We start from the raw sequence: 17792 nt of genomic DNA on the forward strand, positions 1-17792 counted from the left end.
AGGGCTCTTCTAACACACGTTACACTTGAGGGCTCCCCACACAAAGTAATAGCACTGACAGATAAGGTGACATGGGTGGCCAGGTAGGACCCCAACCAGACTGATTTCTGCTAACGGTTCCATTAGTCGTGAAGATTGTATAAATGTTCTCCAAGGGTCGGCCGGCTATATAGGCAGTTGTTCTACCCTTTTGGAAGTAACTGTAGGTCTTTTCCTTCTCCATTAATGCTGCCACAAATGGTTTCCAAATGTTGACAATGTAACGAGCCAAACTCTTGATCATCCAATGGTGCTTTGTGAAAGTTATGGGGATTCTCTGCTTGCCAGAACCTGTGATTCTGTGAGTAGACATAACCACTCAGGTGAACCAGATTAATCAGATATAAAGAACAGCTTCATGTCCAAGCCATTCATTGTTATCTCAGTAAACAGCCACTCATAAAACTGGAGGAGTGGGAGAGCATCTGCTGGTTTCAATGGATGAACTACAGACACTCTCTAGAGATGCATTTGCAGGACCAGGTGAAGTTTTCGTTTGCATGATCGACGTAATATGCCGGTTCTTGCGATAGGCATCGGGTTGATTTGGTAGGGCGCTGAAGCATTTTCTGGTGAATTGCAGCCAACTTTTTCTGGTGTGCAGTCACATCTCGGAGTGGTTTTTGACTTGTTCAAATTAGATCCCGTCTGACACCGTTTCCATTACTTTATTGTTACTTAACAGCTTCTGCTCTACTGTGAGTACCCTTGGCCGCTTTGCACTACTACACTCACACTGACAAAGGCCGCTCTTTGCTCTGAACCGGTGTGGATCACTTGACAGATGTGCACGTGGTGCACGCGTCACAGGGTTTGGTTGTATGCGTACATTCAAGTCCAGTGGTATCCACCCACTTGGGCTACTTTTATTTTCCTCACCCTGTAGTTGTTAAAAATACAACTTATCAATTCTGTGTAACGACATTGTTATTTCATTTAATTCTGATGGTGTCTTGGACACAGTCTGGTTATCCTGCCTCCTGCTTCACAATATCCCATGTAATTTTAATCATATTATCTGCATTATTAGTTTTTGTCAAGATGCGCATATTTCTGGACATTTTAGTGACTTTCCTTAAGATATTAAATTAATTTTTTTTGTAGAATGTAAGTAAAGTCAGACAGTGACTTGTTTTTGCTAATTCCTTACTTATGAATGGTTTACTTCTTGGATAACTACTTAGGAAAGCTACTTTCAAATACTGACACAGATTTACTGTGTAGTATATTGAATTTCTCTTTCTGTATATATGCCACCCTGCATTGCCTCTTTCAGATTATTCTTAAGCATTGTACTGTACCTTGGTCTCTATGAACAGGCTTCGGAGCTCTAAGTTACTTTTTTTTTATTTCCATTAATTGTGCCTCACGATCCCTTAAGTCCATTAACAACTGGGTGCACATTAACTGTTTCTGGCTCAGCGCTGTCTATAAAAATGCTATCTTCCTGCATATGTCATGAAAAATTCACTACTGAAAACAGATTGAAACAGCTAAATAATGATTCCAGTTCATTTTTATTGCCAAAGTCTTTAAATAAATCTATACTGGGATCTCCACAAATCACTAATTGTTTCTTCTTGTCTGGCAGGCATCTCAGTAATGCAGCTAGATTTCTCACAAACGGCTGGAAGTTTCCTAGAGGGTGAAGGTGCCACACTGTTATTTCACTCTGCTTATCGCCAATTATTCATCGATCATGTGACAGATTTGTTCCTTTTTTTCCTCGATTAATTCAAACTTTGATATCAAAATGGATGATACAGATGATTTCATAGATCAAGCCATCCCTCAGCATGGCACTCTATAAAGGCAGCTGACAGACAGGCGTTTGTCCTGAGAGAGTATGACACTTTATTAGGAAAAAGTAGAACCAACTACAGAGCTCAGAATTACAGAACTAGTGGAATTCCCAGCCAGCCAGCATTTACGACACAAGAAAGTGAGTTCAGTGCTACTCAGTACATTAGAAAACCTGCCACAGAATGTAAAGAACAGGTAGACAGAAAGGCCACATTATGACGATACGAAATAGGTCAGGAGGTCTTGATCAACTAACACAGATCATCAAGCAAAAAAAAAAAAAAAAAAAAATTATGGTAAATAAGTAAATGTCGTGTGACTAGGGCCTCTCGTCGGGTAGACCGTTCACTAGGTGCAAGTCGTTCGATTTGACGCCACTTTGGCGACTTGCGCGCCGATGGGGATGAAGTGACGATGATTAGGACGACCCAACACCCAGTCCCTGAGCGGAGAAAATCTCCGACCTGGGCCCTTAGGATTAACATTCTGTCGCGCTGACCACCCAGCTACCGGGGGCTGACAATTATTGTGGTGCACTCTGCATATTAATAATTATGCATATAAGTGTAACTGCGGTGGAGAAAATTTAAACCCAGAAATCTTATGGGACACATCACGTTTGCAACGTTAAACCCTCATTGAATGAGCATCCGGAATGCGAGACAACGGCTATAAAGGGAGTTAGTAGCAGGAGGAATGGAGCACTAGCATGAAGCCATGAGGAATTTGTGGTTTTTAAGAGTTGGAAAAGGCTTCTAACGTTTTTGTGTTCGAGTAGTATCCAGTATAGTAGAACAGTGTTCGTTAGATTGTTATGTACACTTGTTTCTCTTTAAGTAAGTATAATAATGTTGTGTGGGAGAGTTCCATTCTCCTTTTGTTTGTTTATAAAGTATAAATGGTGGAGTGCACATTGCAAGGAAGTAAACAGAATAGATGAAGTTGTGATTATGGCAGATCCATGCCAGACAAGAATTCATGACGTAGAGAATCTCACAGATGATGTGACGATTCTTTGTAGGGTGTGACAGGAGCGTGTGGTGAAAGAACAGGTGGAAAAATAAAACACCAGTCTGATAGTTATGGGTAAGAGACTAGTTTTCGTTGCACAGTGGACTTTTGGTTCTATTATTTTGTTTTGTGATGTCTGTAACTGGCAGAGAAAGAGAGACTGTATTAGGGAGAGTTATGAGATATTTAATATCCATGCCAAGCCAGCGTTTGGAACTTTGGATGATGAGTATAATGTCGAACGTCGAGAGTATCTGTGGACATTGTTTTGAGAGTGATGATTTTTTTATCGACAGTTCGAAGAAGCACATAGAAATGAAATCATCAAACAAGTTTCTTTCCTTGCACATTAGTAGATGGGGATCACAGACAAGAGGATAGTCCAGTGGAACGAATGAATGAAGCGAACAGCTGCAGAAACCGAACATATGTGAGTAACCTTCAGTCTGTACTGGCTTAATAAAGATGTTTGGTGTTTCTTTTTGTTGGGCAGATCGTGGAGAGTATCACCATACTAAGTAAAGCGATATCAGATACAAGAAAAACCACAAAGCTTGGATGAAAGTGAAGTATCATGAGAGAGAGCAAGTCCTACAACGTTCAAAAATTAACAGAAATGTATATCAGAGGTAATGACAGATAAAATAAGAAGAAGAGACGAATTAAAGATGGTAGTCAACGAAGATGTGGTTGAATAAAGTAAATTGTGCCTATAACTTGTTGTCATAGGTCGATGCGTTTTGTGAGGTTTTTTGATTGAAATTTAACGGAAGGGGTGTAATGACCATTATTAAAATTAAATATTGTTTTGTTGCTTGTCTCATTTAATTGTTTGTCATTTTGCATTGATGTATTTAATGCTTCTGAATGTTCAGCATTATGTGGGATTTAAATGGATCCATTCACTAGAAACATAGAAAATTAACTAAATTTGTAGTTTATTCCACATTTCTCATTTTTGCACTCAAGGCTAAACTTTCATCTGTATAAATAATTCTCTCAGCTTAAAAATTATGATTATTTTCCCTATATGCTAAACATCGAAAAATTAAGGATTTATTAGGTGACATGTCATTGTGGTACTGTATTATGTAATCTGAGCGTGAAACGATGTTTCCAATTACACAGAGGACGAATCACCTAAGACTTACACCGCAAATATTGCGCAAATGGAAAGTGCTATTGGTGTGTAGTTTTCATGGAACGGATTGGTAGTCGGAAGCTAATATTTTTTGTGAAAACATGCACTTTTTAAACATAACAATTCCTATTGACATTAACAGACTAAAAGTGGGATAAATTAGAATGTCAGTGGTGTTTGTTGCAGGGTTCTATTGTGAGTCATTTACGAGATATCGCATTTCGAAAAGTTTCCGCGCAAACACTTATTTGTGCCATTCAACCTGTGTAGTTGCTTGGTAAAATTTTGTTATGTTTGCTTGTGTGTTCCTTGAGTGATTGCGACTTGCTAGTCAGTTAATGTGTGATAGTGCAAGCAGTAGGCCTTGAGTGGTTGTGGTATTCACCAGTTCATGGTGCATGAAGAGTGTAGGAACAGTATACGCAGCAAGACATCCCAATAAACGTCAACCATCTCGGTAATTATTTATCAACCTCTTCAACCAGTTACGTGAAAGTGGTAGTGGAACAACTAGATAATGCAGCAGAAGGAAACAAGTGACGACAGAACAGGGAAAAATTAATGTTCCTGCTGCTGTTATAGTTGATCCACATGTTAGCTCCCACGCAATCGCATAAGGAGGTGGCATGCGTCAGACAAGTATCCTATGCATTCTTATCGAAATACGTTCCATTCATATCATATCTCTCTCCATCAAGACCTGTGTGGAAACAATTGTGAGAATCGTGTTAACTTCTGTGCATAGGTATTAAGACAGGATACTCCGGATGCATCACATATAATGTTTAGTTATGAAGCCACATTTACCAATCATGGGCAAGTAAACCGCCGAAACATGCGCTAATGGTCTGCTGACAGTCACCATTGGTTTCGTCAGGTGAACTGTCAGTGTCCATGGAGTGTAAACGTGTGGTGTGAAATAGTGAACCATCAGCTCATAGGCCAGTTTTTTACAGACGGAACACTGTATTGCACCTTAATTTTTAATCAGTCCTTTTTAAAATAACATTTTTACTATTTTTGTTACTAGATGGCAAAGCCAGAGTAAAAAATCTTAGTTTATAAAATCGAACTAAGTGGGTTATGTGAGGGTATAATACTTCGCAGATTTTTGTTGGCGCTAAAGTTTTTGGAAATAAATCATTTCCTTGATTGAGGAAGATATCTCATACTAATTTTCTATATAAATGAGCAAGCTTTATTAGCAGAAGATCTGTTCATTTATTTATCCATAAAAATCGTCCATAACTTAAAATTTTAATTGTTGTGTAAGAGTATTTATTAAGGGGCAAGTCTTGTTTTGCATGTTTTATTATTTTTGTCTGGGGCATTCTACATGAGCTCTGTGCCATCCCATGAACGATAAAGCTGTACTTGGCATCAGGACGTGCAAAGTAATTGAAAGCAGTGAACTATGGGGTCAAGGAATAACATTGTACAAAAGATTGTAATAATAATGTAAATACAGATGTCCTGACCTGATACTCTTATTTTTCTTCTAAAGTTCGGAGTTTGCTAAAAACGAAACGTACCTAGATTATTAATCTTTGATCACATTTTATAATTAAATGCATAGTAAAAGCCTTCCTATAAATCAGAGTTGATGAATCCTGGTTTTGGTATAAGCTGAGTTCTTCTACAGACATAAGAAGAATTATCAGTGAGTAGGCAACCCACGGACTTCTCAAAGCTGAAGACCAGCAATGAGGTAATTTATAAATTAACTGAACTCTGGCAATTACCAGTGAGTTGATGAGTAGATGAGTGTTTGTGACACACAAGGCTGAACATTTGTAGCTTCACTGGCTTGAGAGCTATTTAAGATAGGTAAAATTGTAAGTGAATTTTTCTTATATCAGTCAATGAGACATGAGCTGGTTTTGCATTTTGACATTTGTGCAGAAAAAATAAAGTTATTATCTCAGGCTTGCATGAGTGTGGTAGCTCCAGATTAGTGTTAATGGGTATTGCTGAAATGCGAACAAAGAAATAAGCTGACTTGGCAAAAACAACGTTTCCTATTTCCCTTCTCATTCTCCCTTTTTAATTGATGGTAGGAGATTTAAATTACAAAATTTGTTTGATGATTGCCACACTAATGCTGTCTAAGTGTGACATCATCTGCACAAGTTCTATCCTGAACTGCAAATGCATCCAACTGGTGCCAGAATATCGTTTCACTCTAATTATCATTAATTAACCATCTAACTAGTGACATATTCTTCCCTTTTTCTCGATTAATTCGAATTTTGATACGAAAATGGATTATACAGATGATTTCACAGATCAATCCATTCCTCTGTAAAGTAAATCTGATTAACTTTGAGTATTTATTCTGCATGTGGTATTGAGGTAGAGAATTTGGCTCTCTTGGGGAGACATCCAGCTGGGTACAACTTCTAGCCAGGGGCTGGGAAGACACTTCAGATGACCACTAAACCTGAGATCTGAAGACTATCCCCACACATTGCAGGGTGATGCTCAACAGTGACCAGTCACGTAGGAAGGCAGTCGCCAGGCTAATGTTATTCTGTATTCACTACCAAACTGCTACAGCATGCTGGCTTTTTGGGCAAACTGCTGAGGTAGCTGGAGCACAGTTGTCGTCGAATAGCCCTCAGCACTGAACAGTAAAGAGAAATCTAGGACTGTGCAGGAGCTGTGGGTTTTCTTTGCGGGGTACCCTATTCAGTTAAAATGGTATCATGTGGAGCTTGCTGGTCATGAGTTGGGTGTTGGTCATAAAAGAATAGTACGAGGATGATTGGAAAGGTAGGTAAGACCTTATTTGGCTCATGAGAGGGCAAAACTCGTGTTTGGGAATGAAATGTCAGCCACACTTGGTACACAGCAGGTGTGCCATCACTTTGTTACTAGGCTACTGAGTTTGTTGATCTGAGCACAGCAGAAAATATTTATTTATTTGCTATTTTCTCTTAGTCTGTTACCTACATAAAAGGACAGACCAAATGTTGCACATGAATTGGTTTGAATATGGGACATAATATTTTAACACAACTTCAAATGTGCTAGTAATAACTAAGCATTATGCTATTTAAGAGGAAAAATCTGCATAGAATATCTACATAAAAGAAAAATCATAATAATAACTAAAAAATAAAAAATTAAAAACAAATGTCTCCATACAACCATTTGGCCATCTGATGCAGAAATATCTGTTCTTCAGGAATTCATAAGGCGCATCTCTTTATCATGGCATATGGCCTCTTCTTCGTTGTGTCTCAGTAAAGTAGGCTTGCAGTCATAAGCTGATATTTTAGGTGTCCACGAGTTCAGCTTAGGCCACACTTCCTCATTCCCTATTATATTATAGACTGTTGGATTTCCAAATGCGTTCCGGACTTAGTCTGTTACATCTTGTCTAATGACACGTTGCCAGACGATGTAATCCAGGGTGCCAATTGCTCGACATTCACAAGTGTCTGTCGTGCACTGTCGTATTTTTAGTAAGTTACTCATATACGGACAGTGTCCCAAAAGGTAATGTTTAGCTCCCTTGGTCGGAAGGAAGTATGTCATTCTTTTTCTTTTTTTTATCTTAGAAAGAAACTAGAAGATTCTGCTCCCTTCTCTGCCCTGTTCCAGATTCCTTGCCATTTTAAATCAATACAAGCTACTATTTCGTTATTCGATATGGCTCCTGTGCACACTATCTCCTTTCCTTAACATATTCGAGCTTTATGAACCACCTCCTTCCACTGCTACATCTAGATGTAGCAAGCCTAATATCACCACCAGCATCTCAGTCAGTGTTGTTCTACATGCGCCTGTCAGTCACAGAAGTACGCTTCTCTGTGCTCGCTGTTAAGCCTGTGCTGTCCTTACCTTTCTGGTTCTGTGAACCCAAACGCTCAACCCATAACACACTAGGCAATAATACAGCATTATGGCAAGTTCTGATTGCACTTAGTGACAGCTGAAAATATCTTTACACTCGTTGCAGCTATTTTATTTAGGATTTTAATGCCTCTGTGGCAGACGATTTGCACATGAGCATGAAATATTTGCTTTTCGTCGATGTTAATTCCAAGGTCCTTTATACTTCTTCTCTTTTCACAGGTTGCTCATTTATTCAGATTGTGGGATTTCTCGTTCTTGATAATGTTCCTTTTAGTAACATATAAACTGTTTTGTATACTGCTCTCGTTAAATTGTTGTCTACGCAATAATTGGTTAATCTTTCAACAACTAACCTATTGTTTTCCTCTAATTTAGCCTCTGGGTTATCAGATACTATAATTAGCAGATCGTCAGCATAGGTGACGCCGCCTCTAGTGTTTGCTGTACTTTGGAGCTGGTTCAGTAATGGCTCTATGCCAACATCTCAGAATTCTCGACCACAAACAGAGCCCTGTGGGCAGCCTTCGTTAAGGTGTTTCACAATATTTTTCCAGGAAATTCTAATTTCACATGCCTGTTTGTGCAACATCCTCGTGGACTGTTGTAGAGACACCTGGGACAGTCTGTATGTTTCAGTCTTTTGAACAGAGGAGGCCACCATAAATTATCAAACGCCCCAGCTACATCAATCATTATTCCTATAACATACTTGTCGTCTGAGGTCTCTCACAATATTCGTTGCGTGATTTATCACATCCTCGGTGGATTTTCCTTTCCTGTAACCGTACAGCAGGAGGTACTGCAGATGCCTACTGCCTTCCAGTTGTCACTCAGGCGACAGCACAGTAGCTTCCCTGATCTTTGGCTAGAGCATTCACCAAACAAATCGGCCTGTAAGACAGAAAATTGCACGAATTGTGATGAATTGACAGTGCAAAAGAGAGGGGCATGAGTGATGAATATAACGCCATTTTCCAGTTAACAAAAGGACAACCCAGCTGCTGCAGGCAAGTTTTCTTACAAGGTTTTGTACTCAAAGAACAGCTAACAAACTTTTTAAATGTAACAAGAGTGTCTTTTGGTGAGATTTCCGTGAAGAACTTGGAACACAGAGGATTTTTTAGATACGTTGATTTTAGGCTGGCAGTCTATCGGTTGACAGGCACACTTCAATTTTAGGCGTGCCACTGGACAGACATAGACAGGGGCGCTACATTTCGAAGCACTGAGACAAGGGAGAGGGACACATTCAGACACTGTAATCTTCAGAAGGGGCTCACGTCCATCACCTAAAACGCAGGTGTAATTGCCAACACAGCGTATGCAGCAGACTTTGCATCAGAGAGGAAATATGGTAAGAGCTTGCAGCCAAAGTGAAGGGGAGATGAGAGCAGTCAGGATGTAGGCACGTTTCTGTAACTTAATGGATTCCTGTTTCAGAACTGCACTAATTAGTTGGTGGCACGCTAATAACACAGGCGCTTTGGGGTTTTGCATGCCATATGCTTTACCTGGTGGCAAATCGAAGCAATCATCATGCCCTCACCAGAATCGTGTATTTGTTTGCTCGTTTGATGAATTATGAACTAATAATCTGATCCGTTCCCTTATCCAACGCCTATGGGCTTTGTCGTACTACAGTTGCATCTCACTGAACCTGTTTGAAGTTTTTATATTTTAATTATCTTTTATTTACAATCGTTCAGACTTAATGCTATGTTGTTATCAAATCGTGTTTTTGTCCTTGAGTGGAATTATGATTATAATAAACTTAAGATGATCTGGACAACTGTTTAACTTCAGCAGCTAGATGAAAACCCCATACGCTCTTGTTACTAGTGATTTTTGTAAGAACCACACCAAGGACTCATTTGTTGGTGCCATGAATTTTCTAACGTTTCCACTGTGTGACCACTTTTCATTTCACATCTGAGCCAGTGAGGACCTATCTGCACCTCGATAGGTTTCAGTTAATTGTTGTCAGAGTGGCTGTTACTATCAGACCATGAGCTCAGTTGGAACTTTACAAAGGGGCCTACAGACTGTTACAGGAGAAGTATTATATAGTAACAATTCAAACCATAAGAACTTTCAGTAGCAGGTGACAAATGAAATTTTTGTCCGCTTCCATTTGTATCTTGTCAGTTTGCAACTACAACTACAGAATTTTCGCAGTTATGATTTTGTGACAATTTGCTCTGGAGTATGCCCTAATATGACGGTTTCCTGCATCTTAACAAGCATTTGTCGTCTGAACCTCGAAGTATTAATTACTGACAATTGTTTACTCACTGTAGTCAGAATGCTCTCAAAAATAAAAGCTCATCTCGATTTGATGGTGTTGACAACAGAATACTAAAGACTTGTTACCATGTAGTAAGCCACATCTTACTGGAAATAGGTAATGCATCACTCATGCAGGGCATTTTTCCAGTGAGACTGAAACATACCACTGTTAGATCTCTCCACAAGAAAGGTGACAGGAGAGGTGTCAATAACTAATAAACATTTCACTACTGACACTGGTTCTCAGAATTTTTCAGGAGGTGATTCTAGGACAGTATCCCACATGAACAACAATAATATCCTCCGTAAACCACAGTTTGGAATTACGAAGATTTGGTCAACTAAGAAAGCCATTTACTCATTCATTCACCAAATTTTACAAGCATTTTATAACCAAATAATGCCTGTTCATGTTTTCTGTGACACATCTAAGGCATTTGACTGTGTGAATCATAATATTCTCGTAGATAAACTGAGATGTTATAGAACTGATGGTATAGCCAACCAACATATTACATCTTATCAAAGCGAACGACTATAGAAACTTGCACTTAGCAATTCAACCAATGTAGTCAGGGGAGACTCTTCTGACTGCGGCAAAATCACTTATGGTGTTCCACAAAACTCAGTCTTAGGTCCACTATTGTTCCTCAGTAATGTAAACAATCTTCTACTTAATATTCAACAAGCAGAATTAGTTCTTTTTGCAGAATACTAACACTGTAACCAATCCAAAAATATATACTGCAACACCAAAAATGCTAAATAATGATCTCAAAAGTATTATTGGGTGGTTTTCTGTGAATGACCTTACTCTCCATTTTAAAAAAAAAGTAATCATTTCTGTGCATGAAGAGGTACTACACCAATGTTAATTGTAATACATGAGAAGGAAATAATAAGTAGGGTGGAAACATAAAAATTTTAGGTGTTCATATCAATAACTATTTAAACTGGAAAACATTTTGGAGCTCCTAAAACAATTTAGTTCAGCCACATTTGCATTTAGAATAATTGTAAAGCTTGGGAAGAGACAAATCAGCAAGGTGATATATTTGTATATTTTCAATCTGGTTATTTTCCATGAGGAATGTGGGTGCACCCAACAACTGTCGTGTGATTTGCAAACGCTAGAGCACAACAATCAGTCGTCGTTTTCTGAGGGTTTTATTTGGAAAATCTAGATTTCAGCTAGTGTCTAGCCATTATCAATGCATTATTTCATACTATCAACGAATGTCAGTTCCCTGTTGCTCAGGTGTCTGTCACAATTCTTTCAAGACTAATGAAATAATGCATTGATAATCACATCATAATTATTCACCCATGAAGTTTGTTGTAAATATTCACAGCATTTCAAAAAGAACAATGACGTACATAATTACAACAATGGAAGAAAAATTACATTGATTACATCACATCAAAGTTGTTTTTAGCCCAAAAATGGGTGCACAATCCTACAATCAAAATTTTTGATCACTTACCCATGATATAAAATATTTGAGATACATACAGTAAAGTAAATTTTGAGAAGAAACTGAAAAAGTTTCTCCTCAACAACTCCTTCTGTTATACAGAACAACTTCCATATTTGCAATAAGTAAAAGGTGTTGGGTCGAAATTACTAACTCATAACAGCATATTAAAAAATTAAAAAATTTGAAAAAGTCTTGCAAATGGTCAGAATTTTGCCATATTTACCGATAAATGTGAGATGTGAATGTAACCTGACTTGTTCAACATCAATACAATTTATTGCTCAAATGACCCATGGAACATGAAACTAACTATAAGGATCAAAACCTATCATTGTTGTTGGTATCGTCAGAATCGCTAGTGTGAAGGTCAATGCACAATATGTTTAGATTTCATGCAAAGCACATGTCAGCAAACTTCTTGCTGCTCTGGCTCAGTGACAGATGCAAAATTTTCCTCTTTCAAGCATCTTAAAGCTTAAATGTAACATTATTGGTAGCCACTCAGTTCTTTAATTATGGCAATATCGTACCTATTGTGCCAAGTTCTGGGTGATATGGTATCAATCAGAGAACAGAACGTCCATAATGTTCTAGAAGCTTGTCTAAAGTAAACACATTTTCAGGCTTGGTGCATTTTGTTAAGGTGTATAACTCAATTTTCGTGCTTCCTTGGTGCAACAGAATATTACTAGAATTTAACCAATTTTCCGTCTAGTGTTCATTTGTGATGGTTTTTCTCCTAGCATGTTCTGATAACTTTCTTTCTTAAGCACAACAATGGAATTGTTTGGCAAGTTGGATGTTAATTTCTCTCCCAGCCAACGGACATAAAAAAGGTAGAAAATCAGAAGAAGTGCAATAGTGTTTTATGCAGGCATTTGAAGTGAATGGTAATAGCTATAATAATTATCTTTAAAAATTTACATCATTCATCTATTCATTGTAATCTCTTGTTTAACTCCCTGACTCTAATATTAAAAACATGTTTGTATCAAACCCAGATTTCCCTCCTGTAGAGGAACCATTTACGTATTTACAAGACAAAACTTCATAAATTTATTTAATTCTATATCATCATATGATCTACACACACACACACACACACACATATATATATATATATATATATATATATATATATATATATATATATATATATATATATATATATAGGTCCATTGATAGTGACCGGGCCAAATGTTTCACGAAATAAGCATCAAACGAAAAAACTACAAAAAACGAAACTCGTCTAGCTCGAAGGGGGAAACCACATGCCGCTATGGTTGGCCCGCTAGATGGCGCTGCCATAGGTCAAACGGATATCAACTGCGTTTTTTGTAAATAGGAACCCCCATTTTTTATTACAGATTCGTGTACTACATAAAGAAATATGAATGTTTTAGTTGGATCACTCTTTTCGCTTTGTGATAGATGGCGCTGTAATAGTCACAAACGTAGAAGTACGTAGTATCTCGCAACATTCTGCCAGTGTGGTCGGTATTTGTTTCGTGATACATTACCCGTGTTAAAATGGACCGTTTACCAATTACGGAAAAGGTCGATATCATGTTGATGTATGGCTGTTGTGATCAAAATGCCCAACGGGTGTGTGCTATGTCGCGGCTAATCCGCACATCAGTAGCAGACAAATTGCTCCAGAATCGGGAATCTCAAAAACGTCGGTGTTGCGAATGCTACATCAACATCGATTGCTCCCGTTCCATGTTTCTATGCACCAGGGATTGCACGGCGACGACTTTGAACGTCGTGTACAGTTCTGCCACTGGGCACAGGGGAAATTATGGGACGTTGACAGATTTTTTGCACGTGTTCTGTTTAGCGACGAAGCGTCGTTCACCAACAGCGGTAACGTAAACCGGCATAATTTGCATTATTGGGCGACGGAAAATCCACGGGCTGTGACAAGTGGAACATCAGCGACCTTGGCGGATTAATGTATGGTGCGGCATTATGGGAAGAAGGATAATTGGCCCCCATTTTATCGATGGCAATCTAAATGATGCAATGTATGCTGATTTCCTACGTAATGTTCTACCGATGTTACTACAAGATGTTTCACTTCATGACAAAATCGCGATGTACTTCCAACATGGTGGATGTCCGGCACATAGTTTGCATGCAGTTGAAGCGGTATTGAATAGCATATTTCATGACAGGTGGATTGGTCATCTAAGAACTATACCAAGGCCCGCATGTTCACCGGATCTGGCGTCCCCGGATTTCTTTGTGTGGGGAAAGTTGAAGGATATTTGCTATCGTGCTCCACCGACAACGCCTGACAACATGCGTCAGTGAATTGTCAATGCATGTGCGAACATTACAGAAGGCGAACTACTCGCTGTTGAGAGGAATGTCGTTACACGTATTGCCAAATGCATCGAGGATGACAGACATCATTTTGAGCATTTATTGTATTAATGTGGTGTTTACAGGTAGTCACGCTGTAACAGTATGTGTTCTCAGAAATGATAAGTTTACAATGGTACACATATCACATTGGAACAACCGAAATAAAATGTTCAAATGTACCTACGTTCTGTATTTTAATTTAAATAACCTACGTCTCGGATAAAATGGTTGCCTCTACTCACCGAATTATTCACACGTCCTGATAATACTTCAAATAAAGCTCGTAATTATAGGGTAGACCAAAAAACAGAATATGCTGAACGAGAAAAATATATGAGAAATGGGATATGCAACGATTCTACTTCCGCCAACGAGCATTTCGTGTAAGAACCATGAAGATAAGATTAGAAAGATTAGGGCCTTTAGAGAAGCATACAGAAAGTCGTTTTCCCCTCGCTTTATTTGCGAGTGGAACAGGAAAGAATATTATTAGTAGTCGTACAGGGTAGCCTCCGTCACACACGATACGGTGGCTTGCGGAGTATGTACACAGATTTCTCTAGTATGCTCCATAGATTATAATCGACTTTTAATGGTCTGGCAACATTAAAATGTAACTGTTGATTGATTGATAAATCTATAATAGACTTGAAGAACGAAATATACGTGAAGCGCTGTTTTACATTTGTGATGTATCTACTACCACAGAAAACTGTTTGTAGCCGACACCTAATAAAATTTTAAAAAATTGATAAATTTCTTTGCTCTTCCCTCAGACTAATGTTTAATGCGTGGAAACAAATGAAAACGACTCGAATTCCTTGTTAATTATATCTCAGCAGAAGATTTTTAACTCATCACCATTTGCACTGGTAAGAGATCTGTAATTGTATATCCTGTCGTAGCGTATCTGATTTCTCACACATACTTCTATTTCAGCATATTTTGTTTTTAGATCTCATATGTAATTCCAAGCTTTTACTTGAATCGTTATCGGGATGTATGAATAATTCGGTAAGTAGAGGCAATTATTTTATGCGAGATTAAACGTAACGATATCAGCATGCAGACGATCATCCCTTTCCGCGTAGCGTAATAATTACACATGGCATTATAATTTAAGTGTAAATATTTCATTGCAAACTTAGGATCCTATAGGTTTACCTGCTCTGGTATCATTATCGTTTAAGAGTGTGATGATGAACTTCTCTTACTGTTACGTATCAGCGACTATCTTATTCTTCAGTCAATGAGTATAATAAAGCACATTAAAAGCTTGGCGGAGAGACAGATTCTGGTCTGTTCCTCTCCTTCTTTGTTGACATATTGCGATAAAAAATCGATATTAGTTGTACAGTCATTTTAAATCCTTGGTTCACGCCTTTTTAATTGATTTCAACAATATCCCTGACGCACTATTCTCATTTCATGTTTGTAACATGTCAGCCGTACTTCCAGAACTCTGAGATGTGAATTGGAATCAATTGTAGACACAAGATTTGCAAAGACTCTCTCCACGATTTGATCCTTTTGTTTAGATTCGCAATAATACAATTCAAGCGTATTTAAGGTTGTTTATAAATATGTTTTCAGATGAAGAGAATTCAAACATCTTTAAGGCTGTTTACAAAAATGTTTTCAGCTGTTGTCAAGCGTTGAGTATATTTGAAATGGCGGCAGACGAACAGCTGATCTCACAGCCAATCAGAAATCAGTACTCAGTCTGTCAGCGGTAGCAGACGATCTAGGCAATTAATGAGTCATATTTTTTACTGTTTGTCAGGGAATTTCAAGCTATAAATGACACAAAATATATTTGTACCATACGAAATATATAAAACGCTCATATTATCAAACGCGGATAAAAACTGTGTGCTGGCAGTACTATATGGTGAATTATTTAAGACGCACTGTAGATTTTGAAGGTCACCATTGTTTGGATGTTGACAGTTTTCGCTAGAATGTTGGACTGGTCGAACTGCGGAAGGTGAACCGTTAAGTTCTGTAGGGATGCGAAAGCTATTAAATGGATGCAGTAGCTATGGTTGAACCAAAATGCAGTGTAAGCTTTGTCTGTCAAAGATGCCTGCAACCTGTAAAATTGGATTCTTCCTTCAACAGTTTAGGAGAACATACACTGGCTGAATTATCCTGTAAGTAAAAATTGCATCAGAGCAATATAAGAGAAGTGAAAACTTGGTGATCTGTGAAATTGGTGGTTTTTCGAGTTGAGAGATAAGGTCACATAAATAGTAATCTGTCAGTCGTGTAATTTAATTTGTTGTAAAAGTAGCTAAATATATTGTTAGAACCTTAGAAATAAATCAGAATCATAATAAATAATGTTCTAAAGATGTTAACGTGTTGAGGTGCAAATAGATTTGTATCAGTCTCTTCGACCAATGGCTTGTTTGTGCAGGTGTAATTTGGATTCGTAACTTCTTTCAAGACCATCGTAAAGAACATACGATAGTATCTATATTTCTTACGGCAGCTAACGTCAGTGTCTTCTCCGTAAACCTACTCTTGGTAAAAACTGTTGTTTAACGTCAGTGTTCATTAGAGCTAAAGGTATAAAAATTGTAGAAACTTAAGTACTGTAGAAAGATCTTCATTTCACAGTATTTAAGTGACAGTGGAATGTAATAATCAGTTAAATGTATTACCTAATCAATTATTATTGATTTTAGGTTTTATTGATTTTTCAAGACCACAGATTTTGTATTGGTGCAAGATACAATATTTTTCAGATGTCATTGCAACAGTGTAATTCCGAAGAACCAAAAAAATATTTCTGTTTTTAGAAAAAAATGAAGCAGTAGGATGTGCACATGAAAGGTGTTTACAAGTGAGACAGATTAGTGCAGTGGAATAGAGCTGTTAATTAATTCCTTGTTAATACCAGTGACTTTTCATCTTTTTAAACTTCACTAGGTGCATTCATTATGTTGCAAAATTAGCATGAGGTTTAGGACATTGAGCAGTCAGTGTTGTAGATTTTTCCTGTGAGTAACAAGAAGTTGCAGCTCATTATGCAATTTGTCAGCAAGCATAAGCAGTGCACTATTCATTTCATAAATGCTGCGTTTGTTAGTAAGTGGGTAGGTAGTAACACTTTTTATCATATTTTTCATTGAGTCCTTAACTGTTCAGCAAACATGATCTTACGCAAGCCATCGTACCATACTACTCTTTGATGTACATTCCATTGAAATAGTTCACAGTATTTATTACATTACAGTTTTTTACCTGTATCCTTACCATGTTTTTGATCTGGGAACAGTATTCAAAGAATTCTCTCTCTGTAGAAACAAAAATTAATTTACTTCCTGCCATGCAATCCAGTCATAGAAGTATGCATGTGAATGAGCTAGGATGGAAAGAAGCAACTCACAGGTTTTCCACAGACCCTGTGTTAAAATACTGTGCTTAAGTTTATCATAGCACAACTTAACTAAAAGAAGGGATTATTTGGAAGGACACTCCATGGTGTGACATTAAGGGATTATCACTCTCATAATGAAAGGAAATGTGGGGGGTAAAAATTATAGAGAGAGACCAAGGCTTCATTTAGTAAGCAGGTTCAAGTAATGTGGGTTACAGTGCTTATGCAGAGATAAAGAGGCTTATACAGAATAAAATAGCGTGAGGAGCTGCATCAGACCAGTCTCTGGGCTCAAGAACTAAACAAAACCCAATCTAACATCATGATTATGTTCCAGAAATGTCTGTAGTAGTTTTTCAAGAGCCTGACATCTGGCCATTGTTTGTATCAAGATTTGATATTGCCATTCTTCACATAT

The 17792-nt window shown here is 37.9% G+C and overlaps 1 protein-coding gene across 1 annotated transcript in view; it reads left to right on the forward strand.

Moving 5' to 3' along the window:
• The first annotated feature begins 15720 nt into the window (after nt 1-15720).
• LOC124619550 (beclin-1-like protein) overlaps nt 15721-17792 on the forward strand; it is a 48738-nt gene continuing 46666 nt past the window's right edge. The window contains exon 1 of the mRNA XM_047146020.1: nt 15721-16142. Within this exon, the coding sequence (XP_047001976.1) occupies nt 16016-16142 (127 nt within the window). The 5' untranslated portion in view covers nt 15721-16015. The remainder of the gene's footprint in view (nt 16143-17792) is intronic.

The sequence above is a fragment of the Schistocerca americana genome, chromosome 6 (assembly GCF_021461395.2).
Source record: "Schistocerca americana isolate TAMUIC-IGC-003095 chromosome 6, iqSchAmer2.1, whole genome shotgun sequence".
NCBI classification, from domain to species: domain Eukaryota; kingdom Metazoa; phylum Arthropoda; class Insecta; order Orthoptera; family Acrididae; genus Schistocerca; species Schistocerca americana.